Raw genomic sequence first — 17,646 nt, 5'->3', positions numbered from 1 at the left:
ATAGCGTGGCTTTATAGTAAAAGAGTGCGGGTACTAGACTGGCCTGCCTGTAGTCCAGACCTGTCTCCCATTGAAAATGTGTGGCGCATTATGAAGCCTAAAATAGCACAACGGAGACCCCCGGACTGTTGAGCAACTTAAGCTGTACATCAAGCAAGAATGGGAAAGAATTCCACTTGAGAAGCTTCAAAAATGTTAACTGAGTGTTGTTAAAAGGAAAGGCCATGTAACACAGTGGTAAAAATGCCCCTGTGACAACTTTTTTGCAATGTATTGCTGCCATGAAATCCTAAGTTAATGATTATTTTCAAAAAAAATAAAAGGTTTCTCAGTGTGAACATTAAATATCTCGTCTTTGCAGTCTATTCAATTGAATATAAGTTGAAAAGGATTTGCAAATCATTGTATTCTGTTTTTATTTACCATTTACACAACGTGACAACTTCACTGCTAGTTTTGAAGCCAAAATACGTCCATTCTGTCTCCACCCTGTTTCCGCTTGTAAGCGCTCTGTGTGTGCGCGCCTGGTTCCAATTTTAATTTGGTATATCTTTTTTTAAGGTAGCGTTTCGGTACAAATTCCACTTCCTGCAGCCTCCTACCTTGAAGAACTTGTCGATCTTGGTCAGGTTGATTCTCTTCTTGGCGTCCATCTTGTAGATGTTGCTGCTGTTCCCGTCCATGAGGTACAAGCCAAAGCCCATCACCTGTGCGCAAAGTGCGGGGGGGTCAGCAGGGGCCAACTAACCCACAAAGAGCTCCGGCCACTCACTTTGAGCAGCATGTGCTTCTCGCCGGGGGTGAGGTACATCTTGTTGTCGTAGTACTCCACACACAGGTTGACGATGTCGGCCAGCAGCTCCTCGTAGCCGTTGATCACCTCCAGCTGCTGCTGCAGAGACTGCAGGGCCACCGAGGATCCAGACCGTTAGCTGACTCATGCTAAGTTGCATTACAGTGGCCACACGCAGGATTCTCACAGGTATGAGGCAAAAACCTCTGATGCTTTTTGAGAACCCACCTGCGTGATCTTGTTGTGGTTTGCCAGGAACATGGACAAGTTCTGAGACTCCTGGATGGACGAGGGCTCGGACATTTTCCTTAGGAACTGGGCGGCGCTGCAAGGAGAATTGGATTCGGTTCAAATCAGAATTGGATTCAGATACGTGATGGAGATGGTTCAAGTACTGACTTAGTATTACAGGTTTTATTTGTTTTTAAAGTTAAAGTTAAAGTGCCAATGATGATGCGAAATTATTCTCTGCATTTGACCCATCACCCTTGATCACCCCCGGGAGCAGTGAGCAGCAGCGGTGGCCACGCCCGGGAATCAATTTTGGTGATTTAACCCCCAATTCCAATCTTTGATGAGTGCCAAGCAGGGAGGTAATGGGTCCCATTTTTATAGTCTTTGGTATGACTCGGCCGGGGTTTGAACTCACAACCTACTCAGGGCGGACACTCTAACCACTAGGCCACTGAACTACTTTATTCTAAAATATTGAATCTCATTTTTGGTAGTTATTAAATGTTCTTATTATTTTTTATTTTTTTTCCCCTTAACTAAAAAAAAAACATTGTAACGCACGAGCGTTTTAACAATAGAGAAAAAAGACAGCATTAGCTTTCAGCTAACATTAACAAATAGCCCACATTAGCCAAAAGCTAGCATTTGTTGATAACTAGCATTAGTTTATAGCTAGCATTAGCTTATAACTAAAATGTGTTAATAGCTAGAATTAGTTGATATCTAGCATTAGCTTATTGCAAAAAATTTATAGCTAGCATTAGCTAATAGCTAGCATGAGTTTATAGCTAGAATTAGCTTATAGCTAACATTAATAGCTAACATTAGCCAATAGATAGCATTTGTTGAGAACTAGCATTAGCTTAGAGCTATAATTAGCTTACAACTAGAATGAGTTAATAGCTCAAATTAGCTAATAGCTAGCATTAGTTAATATCGAACATTAGCTTATTGCAAACATGAGTAACTGGCATTAGCTAATAGCTAGCATTAGCTTATAGCTGACATTAATAGCTCACATTAGCCAATATCTACCATTTGTTGATAACTAGCATTAGCTTATAGCTAGCATGAACTAAAAGTTAACTTGACTTATATGACTTGTTGTATAACTACAAAATTGGCAAAACAAAAAACAAAAAAAAAAGCTACCATAATAACATTAGCATGCTAACATATATGCATCAAGTAACAAAATGTTTGACACTGAGGAATACATCTGCAAAAATTAGCAAAAAAAAGTTTGCATGCTAACTGTACCATGTGTCAAGTATAACTACAAAATTAGCGAAAAAAATCAACATTAGCATGCTAACAGTTATCATTTGGCAAGTAACAAAACATTTGACACTGACGCATACATCTGCAAAATAAGCAAAAAAAAAGTTAGCATGCTAACAGTATCATGCGCCATATACCAAAATAAGGTGTATAACTACAAAATTCGCACACAAAAAAAACTAGCATAACATTAGCATGCTACCATGTATAATTCGTCAAGTAACAAAATGTTTGTGGAGTATACCAACAAAGTTAGCAAAAAAGCTAGCATGCTAATATTAAAATGCTAACGCTTGTGTCTGGCTAAAAGGTGAGTGCGTACCGCTTGTAAGCCGAGTGGTCGTTCTTGACGCTACACTTCATATTCTTCAGCTCGTCCAGGACAGCGAACATGTTGATGAACTTGCCCAGAGTCAGCAGGTAGGCCTCCGACACAAAGTCCTTGCGCCGCTCCGTGTGACACAGGCGCCGCACCTCGTTGCAGAAGCGGTCGATGGCGGTGCGCTGAAAAAAAAGCAGTCCGCTGTGAGTGAGACTAGAGGCCAGCCTCCTACTTTGAGGGTGGACTAGAGGCCATCCTCCTACTTTGAGGGTGGACTAGAGGCCATCCTCCTACTTTGAGGGTGGACTAGAGGCCAGCCTCCTACTTTGAGGGTGGACTAGAGACCAGCCTCATACTCTGAGGGTGGACTAGAGGCCAGCCTCCTACTTTGAGGGTGGACTAGAGACCAGCCTCTTACTTTGAGGGTGGACTAGAGGCCAGCCTCCTACTTTGAGGGTGGACTAAAGGCCAGCCTCCTACTTTGAGGGTGGACTAAAGGCCAGCCTCCTACTTTGAGGGTGGACTAAAGGCCAGCCTCCTACTTTGAGGGTGGACTAGAAACCAACCAGACTCCTACTTTGAGGGTGGACTAGAAACCAACCAGACTCCTACTTTGAGGGTGGACTAGAGACCAGCCAGACTCCTACTTTGAGGGTGGACTAGAGACCTGCCAGTCTCCTACTTTGAGGGTGTACTAGAGACCAACCTCCTACTTTGAGGGTGGACTAGAAGCCAGCCTCCAACTTTGAGGGTGGACTAGAGACCAGCCATCCCCCTACTTTGAGGGTGGACTATAGGCCAGCCATCCTCCTACTTTGAGGGTGGACTAGAGGCCAGCCTCTTACTTTGAGGGTGGACTAAAGGCCAGCCTCCTACTTTGAGGGTGGACTAGAAACCAACCAGACTCCTACTTTGAGGGTGGACGAGAGACCAGCCAGACTCCTACTTTGAGGGTGGACTAGAGACCAGCCAGACTCCTACTTTGAGGGTGTACTAGAGACCAACCTCCTACTTTGAGGGTGGACTAAAGGCCAGCCTCCTACTTTGAGGGTGGACTAGAAACCAACCAGCCTCCTACTTTGAGGGTGGACTAGAGACCAGCCAGCCTCCTACTTTGAGGGTGGACTAGAGGCCAGCCTCCTACTTTGAGGGTGGACTAGAGGCCAGCCTCCTACTTTGAGGGTGGACTAGAGGCCAGCCTCCTACTTTGAGGGTGGACTAGAGGCCAGCCTCCTACTTTGAGGGTGGACTAGAGGCCAGCCTCCTGCACTACCATGAGCTAATGCAACAAAATGTCGTTCTTATCGATACTGTAAAGTTCAAATTTGAATGACAATAAAAAGAAAGTCTAAGTGTAGTCTAAGTCTACTTTGAGGGTGGACTAGAGACCAGCCTCCTACTTTGAGGGTGGAATAGAGACCAGCCTCCTACTTTGAAGGTGGACAAGAGACCAGCCTCCTACTTTGAAGGTGGACGAGAGACCAGCCACACTCCTACTTTGAGGGTGGACTAGAGACCAGCCACCCTCCTACTTTGAGGGTGGACTAAAGACCAGCCTTCTACTTTGAGGGTGGAATAGAGACCAGCCTCCTACTTTGAGGGTGGACAAGAGACCAGCCTCCTACTTTGAGGGTGGACGAGAGACCAGCCAGCCTCCTACTTTGAGGGTGGACTAGAGACCAGCCAGCCTCCTACTTTGAGGGTGGACTAGAGGCCAGCCTCCTACTTTGAGGGTGGACTAGAGGCCAGCCTCCTGCACTACCATGAGCTAATGCAACAAAATGTCGTTCTTATCGATACTGTAAAGTTCAAATTTGAATGACAATAAAAATAAAGTCAAAGTGTAGTCTAAGTCTAAGTCTAGTCTAAGTCTACTTTGAGGGTGGACTAGAGACCAGCCTCCTACTTTGAGGGTGGAATAGAGACCAGCCTCCTACTTTGAAGGTGGACGAGAGACCAGCCTCCTACTTTGAGGGTGGAATAGAGACCAGCCAGCCTCCTACTTTGAGGGTGGACTAGAGACCAGCCACCCTCCTACTTTGAAGGTGGACGAGAGACCAGCCTCCTACTTTGAAGGTGGACGAGAGACCAGCCACCCTCCTACTTTGAGGGTGGACTAGAGACCAGCCACCCTCCTACTTTGAGGGTGGACTAAAGACCAGCCTTCTACTTTGAGGGTGGAATAGAGACCAGCCTCCTACTTTGAGGGTGGACGAGAGACCAGCCAGCCTCCTACTTTGAGGGTGGACTAGAGACCAGCCAGCCTCCTACTTTGAGGGTGGACTATAGGCCAGCCATCCTCCTACTTTGAGGGTGGACTAGAGGCCAGCCTCTTACTTTGAGGGTGGACTAAAGGCCAGCCTCCTACTTTGAGGGTGGACTAGAAACCAACCAGACTCCTACTTTGAGGGTGGACGAGAGACCAGCCAGACTCCTACTTTGAGGGTGGACTAGAGACCAGCCAGACTCCTACTTTGAGGGTGTACTAGAGACCAACCTCCTACTTTGAGGGTGGACTAAAGGCCAGCCTCCTACTTTGAGGGTGGACTAGAAACCAACCAGCCTCCTACTTTGAGGGTGGACTAGAGACCAGCCAGCCTCCTACTTTGAGGGTGGACTAGAGGCCAGCCTCCTACTTTGAGGGTGGACTAGAGGCCAGCCTCCTACTTTGAGGGTGGACTAGAGGCCAGCCTCCTACTTTGAGGGTGGACTAGAGGCCAGCCTCCTACTTTGAGGGTGGACTAGAGGCCAGCCTCCTACTTTGAGGGTGGACTAGAGGCCAGCCTCCTGCACTACCATGAGCTAATGCAACAAAATGTCGTTCTTATCGATACTGTAAAGTTCAAATTTGAATGACAATAAAAAGAAAGTCTAAGTGTAGTCTAAGTCTACTTTGAGGGTGGACTAGAGACCAGCCTCCTACTTTGAGGGTGGAATAGAGACCAGCCTCCTACTTTGAAGGTGGACAAGAGACCAGCCTCCTACTTTGAAGGTGGACGAGAGACCAGCCACACTCCTACTTTGAGGGTGGACTAGAGACCAGCCACCCTCCTACTTTGAGGGTGGACTAAAGACCAGCCTTCTACTTTGAGGGTGGAATAGAGACCAGCCTCCTACTTTGAGGGTGGACGAGAGACCAGCCTCCTACTTTGAGGGTGGACGAGAGACCAGCCAGCCTCCTACTTTGAGGGTGGACTAGAGACCAGCCAGCCTCCTACTTTGAGGGTGGACTAGAGGCCAGCCTCCTACTTTGAGGGTGGACTAGAGGCCAGCCTCCTGCACTACCATGAGCTAATGCAACAAAATGTCGTTCTTATCGATACTGTAAAGTTCAAATTTGAATGACAATAAAAATAAAGTCAAAGTGTAGTCTAAGTCTAAGTCTAGTCTAAGTCTACTTTGAGGGTGGACTAGAGACCAGCCTCCTACTTTGAGGGTGGAATAGAGACCAGCCTCCTACTTTGAAGGTGGACGAGAGACCAGCCTCCTACTTTGAGGGTGGAATAGAGACCAGCCAGCCTCCTACTTTGAGGGTGGACTAGAGACCAGCCACCCTCCTACTTTGAAGGTGGACGAGAGACCAGCCTCCTACTTTGAAGGTGGACGAGAGACCAGCCACCCTCCTACTTTGAGGGTGGACTAGAGACCAGCCACCCTCCTACTTTGAGGGTGGACTAAAGACCAGCCTTCTACTTTGAGGGTGGAATAGAGACCAGCCTCCTACTTTGAGGGTGGACGAGAGACCAGCCAGCCTCCTACTTTGAGGGTGGACTAGAGACCAGCCAGCCTCCTACTTTGAGGGTGGACTAGAGACCAGCCAGCCTCCTACTTTGAGGGTGGACTAGAGACCAGCCAGTCTCCTATTTTGAGGGTGGACTAAAGGCCAGCCTCCTACTTTGAGGGCGGACTAGGAGGCTGGGAGGCCAACCTCCTACTTTGAGGGTGGACTAGAGACCAGCCAGCCTCCTACTTTGAGGGTGGACTAGAGACCAGCCACCCTCCTACTTTGGAGGGTGGACTAGAGACCAGCCTCCTACCTGGAAGTACATGAAGTTCATCAGCTTGGTGACTTCGGGCTCCAGCACCTCCACCGTCTTCTCGTAGATCTCCACCCTGTTGGGCTGCTCGTTGCATTTCACCTGCAGCGGGCGAGCGAGCACAGAGGTGAGGAAGTGCCGGGCGAGGACGCAAAAAGACCAGTGTTTACCTGCGGTATTGCACGTGAGCAGCTCCTCCAGGTGTAGAGCATGATGGCGTACTCCTGGCCCTTCTCCAACATCTCATTCTATCAGCACACATGGTCACTTCATTAGGAACACCACTACAAACCCTGCAGCTGTGTTGACTTTGAATCGGGAATCGTTTTGAATCTAATCGAATCGGGAGTTGCCCAACAAGCTAGAATTATTTGATAGCTAGCATTAGTCAATATCTGGCATTAGCTTATTGCTAGCATTAGTTGTTAACATTTGTTAATAGCTAGCATTAGCTTATAGCTAGCATTAGCTTATAGCTAGCATTAGTTTATAGCTAGAATTAGTCAATAGCTCAAATTATTTGATAGCTAGCATTAGTCAATATCTGGCATTTGCTTTTTGCTAGCATTACTTATTAGCATTTGTTAATAGCCAGCATTAGCTTATAGCTATCATTAGTTTAAAGCTAGCATTAGCTTATAGCTAGCATTAGTTAATAGCTCAAATTAGCTAATAGCTCAAATTAGTTGATAGCCAACATTAGTTAATATCTAGCATTAGCTTATTGCGAATATTAATAGCTAGCATTAGTTTACAGCTAAAATTAGTTTATAGACAGCATTAGCTTTTGGCTAACATTAGCCAAAAGCTAACATTTGTTGATAACTAGCATTAACTTATAGATAGCATTAGTTTATAGCTAGAATTAGCTTAAGGCCAGAATTTGTTACCCACATATGCGGTCCTCTCCAAGGTTTCTCATAGTCATTCACATCGACGTCCCACTGGGGTGAGTTTTTCCTTGCCCTTATGTGGGCTCTGTACCGAGGATGTCGTTGTGGCTTGTGCAGCCCTTTGAGACACTTGTGATTTAGGGCTATATACCGTAAATAAACATTGATTGATATAGCTAACATTAACTAATAGCTCACATTAGCCAATAACTAGCAGCTTATAACTAGCATTAGCTCACAGCTAACATTACCTTATAGCTTGCATTAGATTAGTTAATAACTCACATTAGCTAATAGCTAGTACTAGTTGATAACTAGCATTATTTAATAGCTAGCATTAGCTTATATTTTGCATTAGAATATAGTTAATAGCTCATATTAGCTAAAAGCTAACATTAGCTTATATTTTGCATTAGATTACAGTTAATAACTCACATTAGCTAATAGCTACTATTAGTTGATAACTAGCATGATTTAATAGCTAGCATTAGCTTATATTTTGCATTAGAATATAGTTAATAGCTCACATTAATTAAAAGCTAACATTATCTTATATTTTGCATTAGATTATAGTTAATAACTCACATTAGCTAATAGCTAGTATTAGTTGATAACTAACATTATTTAATAGCTAGCATTAGCTCATAGCTAACATTAATTTATAGCTAAAATTAGTTTATAACGAGCATTAGCTTACAGCTAACATTAACTTATAGCTCACATTAGCCAATAACTAGCATTAGTTTATAACTAGCATTTTTAATAGCTAGCATTAGCTCACAGCTAACATTACCTTATAGCTTGCATTAGATTATAGTTAATAACTCACATTAGCTAATAGCTAGTATTAGATGATAACTAACATTATTTAATAGCTAGCATTAGCTTAAAGCTAGCATTAGTTTATAGCTAAAACTAATTTATAGCGAGCATTACCTTATAGCTAACATTAACTAATAGCTCACATGTGCCAATAACTAGCAGCTTATAACTAGCATTAGCTCACAACTAACATAGCTTGCATTAGATTACAGTTAACAACTCACATTAGCTAATAGCTAGTATTGTTGATAACTAGCATTATTTAATAGCTAGCATTAGCTTATAGCTAACATTAGCTTATATTTTGCATTAGAATATAGTTAATAGCTCATATTAGCTAAAAGCTAACATTAGCTTATATTTTGAATTAGATTATAGTTAATAACTCACATTAGCTAATAGCTAGCATTAGTTGATAACTAGCATTAATTAATAGTTAGCATTGGCTTATAGTTAATAGCTCACATTAGCTAAAAGCTAGCATCGTCCGCACCGTGCTGAAGCAGAATGAGTCCACAATGACAGCAGAGGACGTTGAAATAATGTCTAAACATTTATCCAAGAAACTATGGAGAAGCTGCTGCAAGGACACACTATAGAAGTCCACTCTAGCTGAAAGGTTGAAGAAGGAGAAGTGGGTCACCATGCTGGAGTGGACGGTGGCCTGCTCGATGTATCTGGCGATGCCCGTCACGAAGGCGTTGCGGTCCTCAAAGTTGGTGTTGAAGTTGGGCTGCGGGGGAGAATGGCGGACAAGACGGTGTGACCCACGGGACATGACGTATCTAGCACGTCTACCACCCACCTGGTACATGACGGAGGAGGGCAGGGGCTCGATGCACGGCTGCTGGTCCGGCAGCGGCAGCTCCTCCAGCAGGTCCACGTTGGACAGAGCATCCTCTAAGGTGACGGGGGACGTCATGCTGCTGCAAAACATAAGACGCCATCTTGAATAGTGTCACATACCAAGTTAAAGGGTTGGGGGCGTGGTTAAGAGGGGAGGAGTATATTTACAGCTAGAATTCACTAAGTCAAGTATTTCATATATATATATATATATATATATAAACATATATGTATATATATATGTGTATATATATATATATATATATATATATACACATATATATATATATATATATATATAAACATATATGTATATATATATATATATATATATATATATATATATATATATATATACACACACACACATATATGTACCGTATTTTCCGCACTATAAGGCGCACCTAAAAACCACAAATTTTCTCAAAAGCTGACAGTGCGCCTTATAACCCGGTGCGCTTTATATATGGATAAATATTAAGATTCATTTTCATAAAGTTTCGGTCTCGTAACTACGGTAAACAGCCGCCATCTTTTTTCCCGGTAGAACAGGAAGCGCTTCTTCTTCTACGCAAGCAACCGCCAAGGTAAGCACCCGCCCCCATAGAACAGGAAGCGCTTCTTCTTCTACTGTAAGCAACCACCCGCCCGCGTAGAAGAAGAAAAAGCGCGCGGATATTACGTACGTTTCATTTCCTTTGTGTGTTTACATCTGTAAAGACCACAAAATGGCTCCTACTAAACGACAGGGATCCGGTTCATGAAAAGACGCAATCTCTCCATCCGCACACGGATTACTATTTCACAGCAACTGATATTCCTGTGAACCGCACTGTGGATACAACGGGAGGCACGTACGGTGAATATTCGCACCACAGGGAATGAGAAGTCATCCTTCACTGTGGTTCTAGCTTGCCATGCTAATGGCCAGAAACTTCCACCCATGGTGATATTCAAAAGGAAGACCTTGCCAAAAGAGACCTTTCCAGCCGGCGTCATCATAAAAGCTAACTCGAAGGGATGGATGAAGAAAAGATGAGCGAGTGGTTAAGGTAAGTTTAAGTTTACGCGAAGAGGCCGGGTGTCTTTTTTCACGCAGCTTCGTCCATGTTGATATACGATTGCATGCGCGCCCACATCACGCTGGTTTTTAATATATTATTAAAGTTTGACTGACCTATTTGACTGTTTTTTTGACATTCCTTTAGCGCAGTTAGATGCGGCTTACAACACGGGGCGGCTTATAGGTGGACAAAGTTTTGAAATATGCCGTTCATTGAAGGCGCGGCTTATAACCCAGGGCGCCTTATGGTGCGGAAAATACGGTATATATATATGTATATATATGTATACATATGTATGTATATATATATATATATATATATATATATATATATATATATATATATATATATATATATATATATATATACACATATGTATATATATATATATATATATATATATATATATGTATATATAAGAAATACTTGACTTTCAGTGAATTCTAGCTATAAATATATATTTATTTTATTATTATATATATATATATATATATATATACATATATATATATATATATATATATATATATATATATATGTATATATATATATATATATATATATATATATATAAAAAAAGAAATACTTGAATTTCAGTGTTCATTTATTTACACATATACTTGTTGAGTTAAGGGTTGAATTGTCCATCCTTGTTCTATTCTCTGTCACTATTTTTCTAACCATGCTGAACACCCTCTCTGATGATGCATTGCTGTGTGGCACGCACAAAAGTGCTTTCATCAAATGCACTAGATGGCAGTATTGTCCTGTTTAAGAGTGTCAAAACATTGCTGTTTACGGCAGACGAACTGCTTTACGGTAGACGAAAATGTGACTGCTGTTGTTGTGTGTTGTTACCGCGCTGGGAGGACGTTAATGAAACTGCCTAACAATAAACCCACATAAGAAACCAAGAAGTCGCCCTCCATCATTCTACAGTTATAACGTGATTGGGCAGGCGGACCTGAGTCCGCCTGAATTTCGGGAGATTTTCGGGAGATAATTTGTCCCGGGAGGTTTTCAGGAGAGGCGCCGAATTTCGGGAGTCTACCGGAAAATCCGGGAGGGTTGGCCAGTATGTCCCTTTCAGACATTGCATTTAGTTCCCATTAAAACATTCACATGTTGCACAATGAGATGTAAGCAGGGGATCATGTGTACATTCCTGCAACTTTCTGTTTGTAAAAAATATATTTTTATTAGTATTTATTTAATATACTAACAGCATTTCATGATTAATATTTATAAATGAAGATTCCTAATAAATGACACTAGAATAAGCACACATTTGATTGGTAAATCATAGTGTAACGACCTGGAATGGCACTTTATGTGTGGTGTTGGAGTTGTCCGACTTTTTGTGTGGCTGTAAACGCATCACTGGTGCCATATGTGCATGTGTTGGTGCAAGTGAGAAAGAGCGAGCGGCTGCTGTTGATATAACAAAGTTGCTTTTGGTCTGGTCTGTACTGCAGAAAATGACCAGTTTTGCTTGATATCATTTTTTTACTAATGTTTTGGTGATGTGTTTATGGCTGACAATAAAGAGTTTTGCTCAGTAAAGTGATGGATGGAATTCATGACCTCAAAGTGTCTCGACAGACGTTACAATATTTGAACAGTGATGACGAAAACTGTTTTCTCTGGCATGTCCGTGTCGTGTTGAAAATTGTTATGCGCCTATTTTTTATTAGATTTTGTGCGTGGCATAGATTTGCCGTGCGCAGAGGACGCTTGAGCAGTGCACAATTGCACAGGCGTGCACCTTAGAGGGAACGTTGCTCTGGGGTAAAATGTTGCAAAGTGAGCTGGGAAAAAAAAGTTAGCATGCTAACAGTTAGCATTTGTCAAATACCAAGTTATATGACTGCGGTAAATGGTTGCAAAATGAGTAAAAAAAAAAAGTTAGCATGCTAACCCTTAACACATGTCACCTAAGTTATATGACTCTGGGGTAAACGGTTGCAAAATGAGTAAAAAAAAAGTTAGCATGCTAACCCTTAGCACTTAAGTTATATGACTCTGGGGTAAACGGTTGAAAAAGTTAGCATGCTAACAGTTAGCATGTGTCACATACCAAGTTATATGACTCTGCGGTAAATGGCTGCAAAATGAGTAAAAAAAAAGTTAGCATGCTAACAGTTAGCATGTGTCACATACCAAGTTATATGACTCTGGAGCAAACGTTTGCAAACTTAGCAACCTAACTAATTTTAGCATACTGTATGTCCATCCATCCAGCCATTTTCTACCGCTATGACTCTGAGGTAAACGGTTGCAAAATGAGGTAAAAAAAAATGTGCCTTAATAATAGCTATAGCTAATAGTTTTTTCCAAAGGGACCTTAGTCAGACCAATGTGGTCTGTATATGATGCAAGGCAAGACTGCTAATACCACACCACCTTAGCTCACCCTTTAGAGCACAGCTGTAACTTCCTGCCACTAAACCTGCTTAAAATAGTTCTCAGGTGTCTCTATGTTCCCATTTTCACACTTTGCACTATTTTTTTTTACACTTTAAGAAGCATTTCTTACATATTCCTTATTTCTAAAATCTTCAATGTCATTTGACTATTTTGTTGTGCACGCTTTTGTTGACATTTCCTGGCTGCCTTGATTACCATCACAGGAAGTTACATTTCAAAATAAAAATGTTGACATTTATACTGTTCTGCTGCTGCTCAATAAAAAATATAAATAATTATCGATACAAAACATTGATATCATGATACAGACTTCAATACTCCAATGAGACAAGGTTACAAGTACTGTGCCATAGGTGGGTTAGTTAGGGTGGGCAAATCAAGCGCTCCTTCTCTCCTCACAGCCTGCTGTTGAACAAACATGACTTCTTCACTTATCTGCTGCAAAACTTATTTTTACACTTGCATGATCGTTAAAACCATCTAAAAAAAAAACCCCACCAAGGTCCGGTTTAGTTTCACTTCTTTTAACACGTGAATGACAGTTAAGAAGATTACCATACAGGTAATAGAGGATTTAGCTTGGCAGCAGTTTGACCCTGGAACAGACTATTTATATTTACATGCACTTCTTTGAGAACAAATACATCTAAAACCAACTATAACAACACATCAGATGTTTTTGCCAATCCAACAACACAACGCCAAGATTTCAAAATAAAATCGGGTCATTAGTCAATATCTGACATTAGCTTATTTTTAGCATTAGTTAATAGCTAGCATTAGTTTATAGCTAGAATTAGCTTACACTATAATTAGTTAATAGCTCAAATTAGCTAGCATTAGTTGATAGCTAACATTAGTTAATATCTAGCATTAGCTTATTGCGAACATTAATAGCTAGCGTTAGTTTATAGCAAAATGTTGTTTATAGCCAGAATTAGCTTTTAGCTAACATTAACTAATAGTTCACATTAGCCAATAGCTAGCATTTGTTGATAACTAGCATTAGTTTATTGCTAGAATTAGCTTATAAAGTAGATGGATGGATGGATAGAATTAGTTAATAGCTCAAATTAGCTAATAGCTAGCATTAGTAGATAGCTAGCATTAGTTAATATCTAGCATTAGCTTATTGCGAACATTAATAGCTAGCATTAGCTAATAGCTAGCATTAGTTTATAGCTAAAATTAGTTTATAGCTAGCATTAACTAATAGCTCACATTAGCCAATAGCTAGCATTTGTTGATAACTAGCATTATTTAATAGCTAGCATTAGCTTATAGCTAACATTAGCTTATATTTTGCATTAGATTATAGTTAACAACTCACATTAGCTAACAGCTGGCATTAGTTCATAACTAACATTATCTAATAGCTAGCATTAGCTTATAGCTAACATTATCTTATATTTTGCAGTAGATTATAGTTAATAACTCATTACCTAATAGCTAGCATTAGTTGATAACTAGCATTATTTAATAGCTAGCATTAGATTATAGCTAACATTATCTTATATTTTGCAGTAGATTATAGTTAATAACTCATTACCTAATAGCTGGCATTAGTTGATAACTAGCATTATTTAATAGCTAGCATTAGCTTATAGCTAACATTATCTTATATTTTGCAGTAGATTATAGTTAATAACTCATTACCTAATAGCTAGCATTAGCTTATAGCTAACATTATCTTATATTTTGCAGTAGATTATAGTTAATAACTCATTATCTAATAGCTAGCATTAGTTGATAACTAGCATTATTTAATAGCTAGCATTAGCTTATAACTAACATTATCTTATATTTTGCAGTAGATTATAGTTAATAACTCATTACCTAATAGCTAGCATTAGTTGATAACTAGCATTATTTAATAGCTAGCATTAGCTTATAGCTAACATGATCTTATATTTTTCAGTAGATTATAGTTAATAACTCATTACCTAATAGCTAGCATTAGTTGATAACTAGCATTATTTAATAGCTAGCATTAGCTTATAGCTAACATTATCTTATATTTTGCAGTAGATTATAGTTAATAACTCATTACCTAATAGCTAGCATTAGTTGATAACCAGCATTATTTAATAGCTAGCATTAGCTTATAGCTAACATTATCTTATATTTTGCAGTAGATTATAGTTAATAACTCATTACCTAATAGCTAGCATTAGTTGATAACTAACATTATCTAATAGCTAGCATTAGCTTATAGCTAACATTATCTTATATTTTGCAGTAGATTATAGTTAATAACTCATTACCTAATAGCTAGCATTAGTTGATAACTAGCATTATTTAATAGCTAGCATTAGCTTATAGCTAACATTAGCTTATATTTTGCATTAGATTATAGTTAATAACTCACATTAGCTAACAGCTGGCATTAGTTCATAACTAACATTATCTAATAGCTAGCATTAGCTTATAGCTAACATTATCTTATATTTTGCAGTAGATTATAGTTAATAACTCATTACCTAATAGCTAGCATTAGTTGATAACTAGCATTATTTAATAGCTAGCATTAGCTTATAGCTAACATTATCTTATATTTTGCAGTAGATTATAGTTAATAACTCATTACCTAATAGCTAGCATTAGTTGATAACTAGCATTACTTAATAGCTAGCATTAGCTTATAGCTAACATTCTTATATTTTGTAGTAGATTATAGTTAATAACTCATTACCTAATAGCTAGCATTAGTTGATAACTAGCATTATTTAATAGCTAGCATTAGCTTATAGCTAACATTATCTTATATTTTGCAGTAGATTATAGTTAATAACTCATTACCTTATAGCTAGCATTAGTTGATAACTAGCATTATTTAATAGCTAGCATTAGCTTATAGCTAACATTATCTTATATTTTGCAGTAGATTATAGTTAATAACTCATTACCTAATAGCTAGCATTAGTTGATAACTAGCATTATTTAATAGCTAACATTAGCTTATAGCTAACATTATATCAGTCACAACAGAAAAAACATTATGTGAGTTGTGTATTATTCTAAGAGAATTGCTATGCGTACAGGGATTATCCAGCCTGGCGCTGGCTAGTTCTATCTTAACTGACTCCTCACCCGGACTAGCAGGCTCTGTAATTGCCTGTGACCGGGCTTGCTCTAGTGTAGTTAGTCAAGTGTGACTTAAACAGTAGTCTATGTTTTTAGACAGGATGATGGCGCCTTCCTGGTTAGGGTGAAGGCCGTCTCTCATCAGCAAGCCTGGTTTGCCCCAGAAAGAGGGCCAATTATCAATAAACGTTAGTCCCTGTTGTCTACTGAAGCTATATTTTGCATTAGATTATAGTTGATAACTCACATTAGCTTATACCTAGCATTAGTTGATAACTAGCATTATTTAATAGCTATATCTAAACATTTATCCATGAAACTATTGAAAAGTCCACTCTCCAAAGGAAATACTGTGTATTACTTCCTAATAATAAAAATGTTGACATTTATATTTTTCTCCTGGTCCTCATAAAAAATATCAATGATTATCGATACAAAATACTGATATTGTGATACAGTTTTCAGCCGTATCGCCCATTACTCCAAATGAGGCAAGTTACTTAAGTACTGTGCCAAATAATTCTAAAACCAACCAAAACCACACTTCAGACGTTTTTGCAAATCCAACAACACTCAGTGCAAATATTTCAAAATAAAATGAGGGAAGATTTAAAGACTTTTAAAGACATCCATTCATCCATTTTCTACCGCTTGTCCCTTTTGGGGTGGCGGGGGGGTGCTGGAGCCTATCTCAGCTGCATTCGGGCGGAGGAGAAAAAAAGTTAGTGCAGTCAAGTGTTGGTTCCATGAAGAAAAAGAGGAAATAACCTGCTTCTTCTTCTTCTTCACACCTCACCGTCTCAAAGTGTCTCCTGGGATAAAAAGAGACGAGCGCTCACTCTGCTAAGAGGCTTACTTGCGGTGAGGTGGGCAGTGCCAAGCACAAAAGCACGAAGGCAATATACCTCACGGTGTCTTTGTGACATCACAGCAGCGCTGCCACAACTCACGTCTGCACACGTCACACAAACTACACCATCTGGAAAAGTCCGCTGGGATAGACTCCAGCCTGGCCATGAACCGGATGACCCAGACTACTCAAAGTTCTTTTTTTTTTAAACATTAAAAAGTGGAATAAAAGGTGAAAAGTAACAAGAAAAAGTTATAATGTTGACTAATAACACAAAGATTTTCTTCTTTTGAACTGTCATTGCTCAAAAATAATAAATCAAAATCAATGTTAGGAATGATTGACATAATTAAGTCTCCCATTACTTCACATCAAATATTTAACTTTGACACATTTTTTGAGGAAAATATTGCATATTTTGTGTGTTAGCCGTATAAAAAACTATTTTTTTTCTTCATCAAAAAGGGCATAAAACAAACAAAAAACTAATAAAACTGATAATCAATGGATAGATTTGAAGTTGATCTAGAGATTTAAATGTTGAAAGTAAAAAAACAAAATAAATAAAATATGACTTACATATTTAATATTTTTATGAGTGGGGCCCTTTTGGATCCCCAATAAAAATAAAAATAAAAACTATTTAAGATCTATTCAAGACTCCAATTACTTCACATCAAATATTACATTTTGAAATATTGTGGGGGCAAATATTGCATATGTTGTGTTTTTACCACAAAAAGCAATGTTTTCTTTGGCAAAAAGGGCATAAAACAAAAAAAACTAATAAAATAAAGATTTTAAATAAAGATTTAAAGTTGATCTAGAGATTTAAGTGTTAAAATTAAAAAAAATATTAAAAATGTATGACCTAAATTTAATACTTTTATGAATGGGACCCATTTGGGTCCCCAATATTTTAGTGGGATTAAAATAAAAATTAATTCTGTCAAAAAAATAATAATGAATCAAAACCTAATAATATAAAAACAT

At 39.4% G+C, this 17,646-nt stretch overlaps 1 protein-coding gene across 4 annotated transcripts in view; it reads right to left on the bottom strand.

The window, feature by feature from the left end:
* Positions 1-17,646, bottom strand: part of cyfip1 (cytoplasmic FMR1 interacting protein 1) — a 115,241-nt gene that overhangs the window by 80,360 nt on the left and 17,235 nt on the right. Inside the window, exons 1-9 of one of the 4 annotated variants that reach the window (XM_061977563.2) lie at positions 16,572-16,670; positions 9,188-9,308; positions 9,026-9,115; positions 6,838-6,915; positions 6,668-6,769; positions 2,631-2,812; positions 1,022-1,118; positions 773-901; positions 603-707 (exon numbers count right to left, since the gene is read on the bottom strand). In XM_061977563.2, the coding sequence (XP_061833547.1) occupies positions 603-707; positions 773-901; positions 1,022-1,118; positions 2,631-2,812; positions 6,668-6,769; positions 6,838-6,915; positions 9,026-9,115; positions 9,188-9,304 (900 nt within the window). In that variant the 5' untranslated portion in view covers positions 9,305-9,308; positions 16,572-16,670. Of the gene's footprint in view, positions 1-602; positions 708-772; positions 902-1,021; positions 1,119-2,630; positions 2,813-6,667; positions 6,770-6,837; positions 6,916-9,025; positions 9,116-9,187; positions 9,309-16,571; positions 16,671-17,646 lie in introns of those variants that run through there. The other 3 variants (XM_061977564.2, XM_061977562.2, XM_061977561.2) reach the window with 3 other exon arrangements.

Source organism: Nerophis lumbriciformis, linkage group LG18 (genome assembly GCF_033978685.3).
Source record: "Nerophis lumbriciformis linkage group LG18, RoL_Nlum_v2.1, whole genome shotgun sequence".
Lineage (NCBI taxonomy): Eukaryota > Metazoa > Chordata > Actinopteri > Syngnathiformes > Syngnathidae > Nerophis > Nerophis lumbriciformis.
Note: the sequence above shows the minus strand (reverse complement) of the source record. Positions and strands in the feature narration are given on the sequence as shown.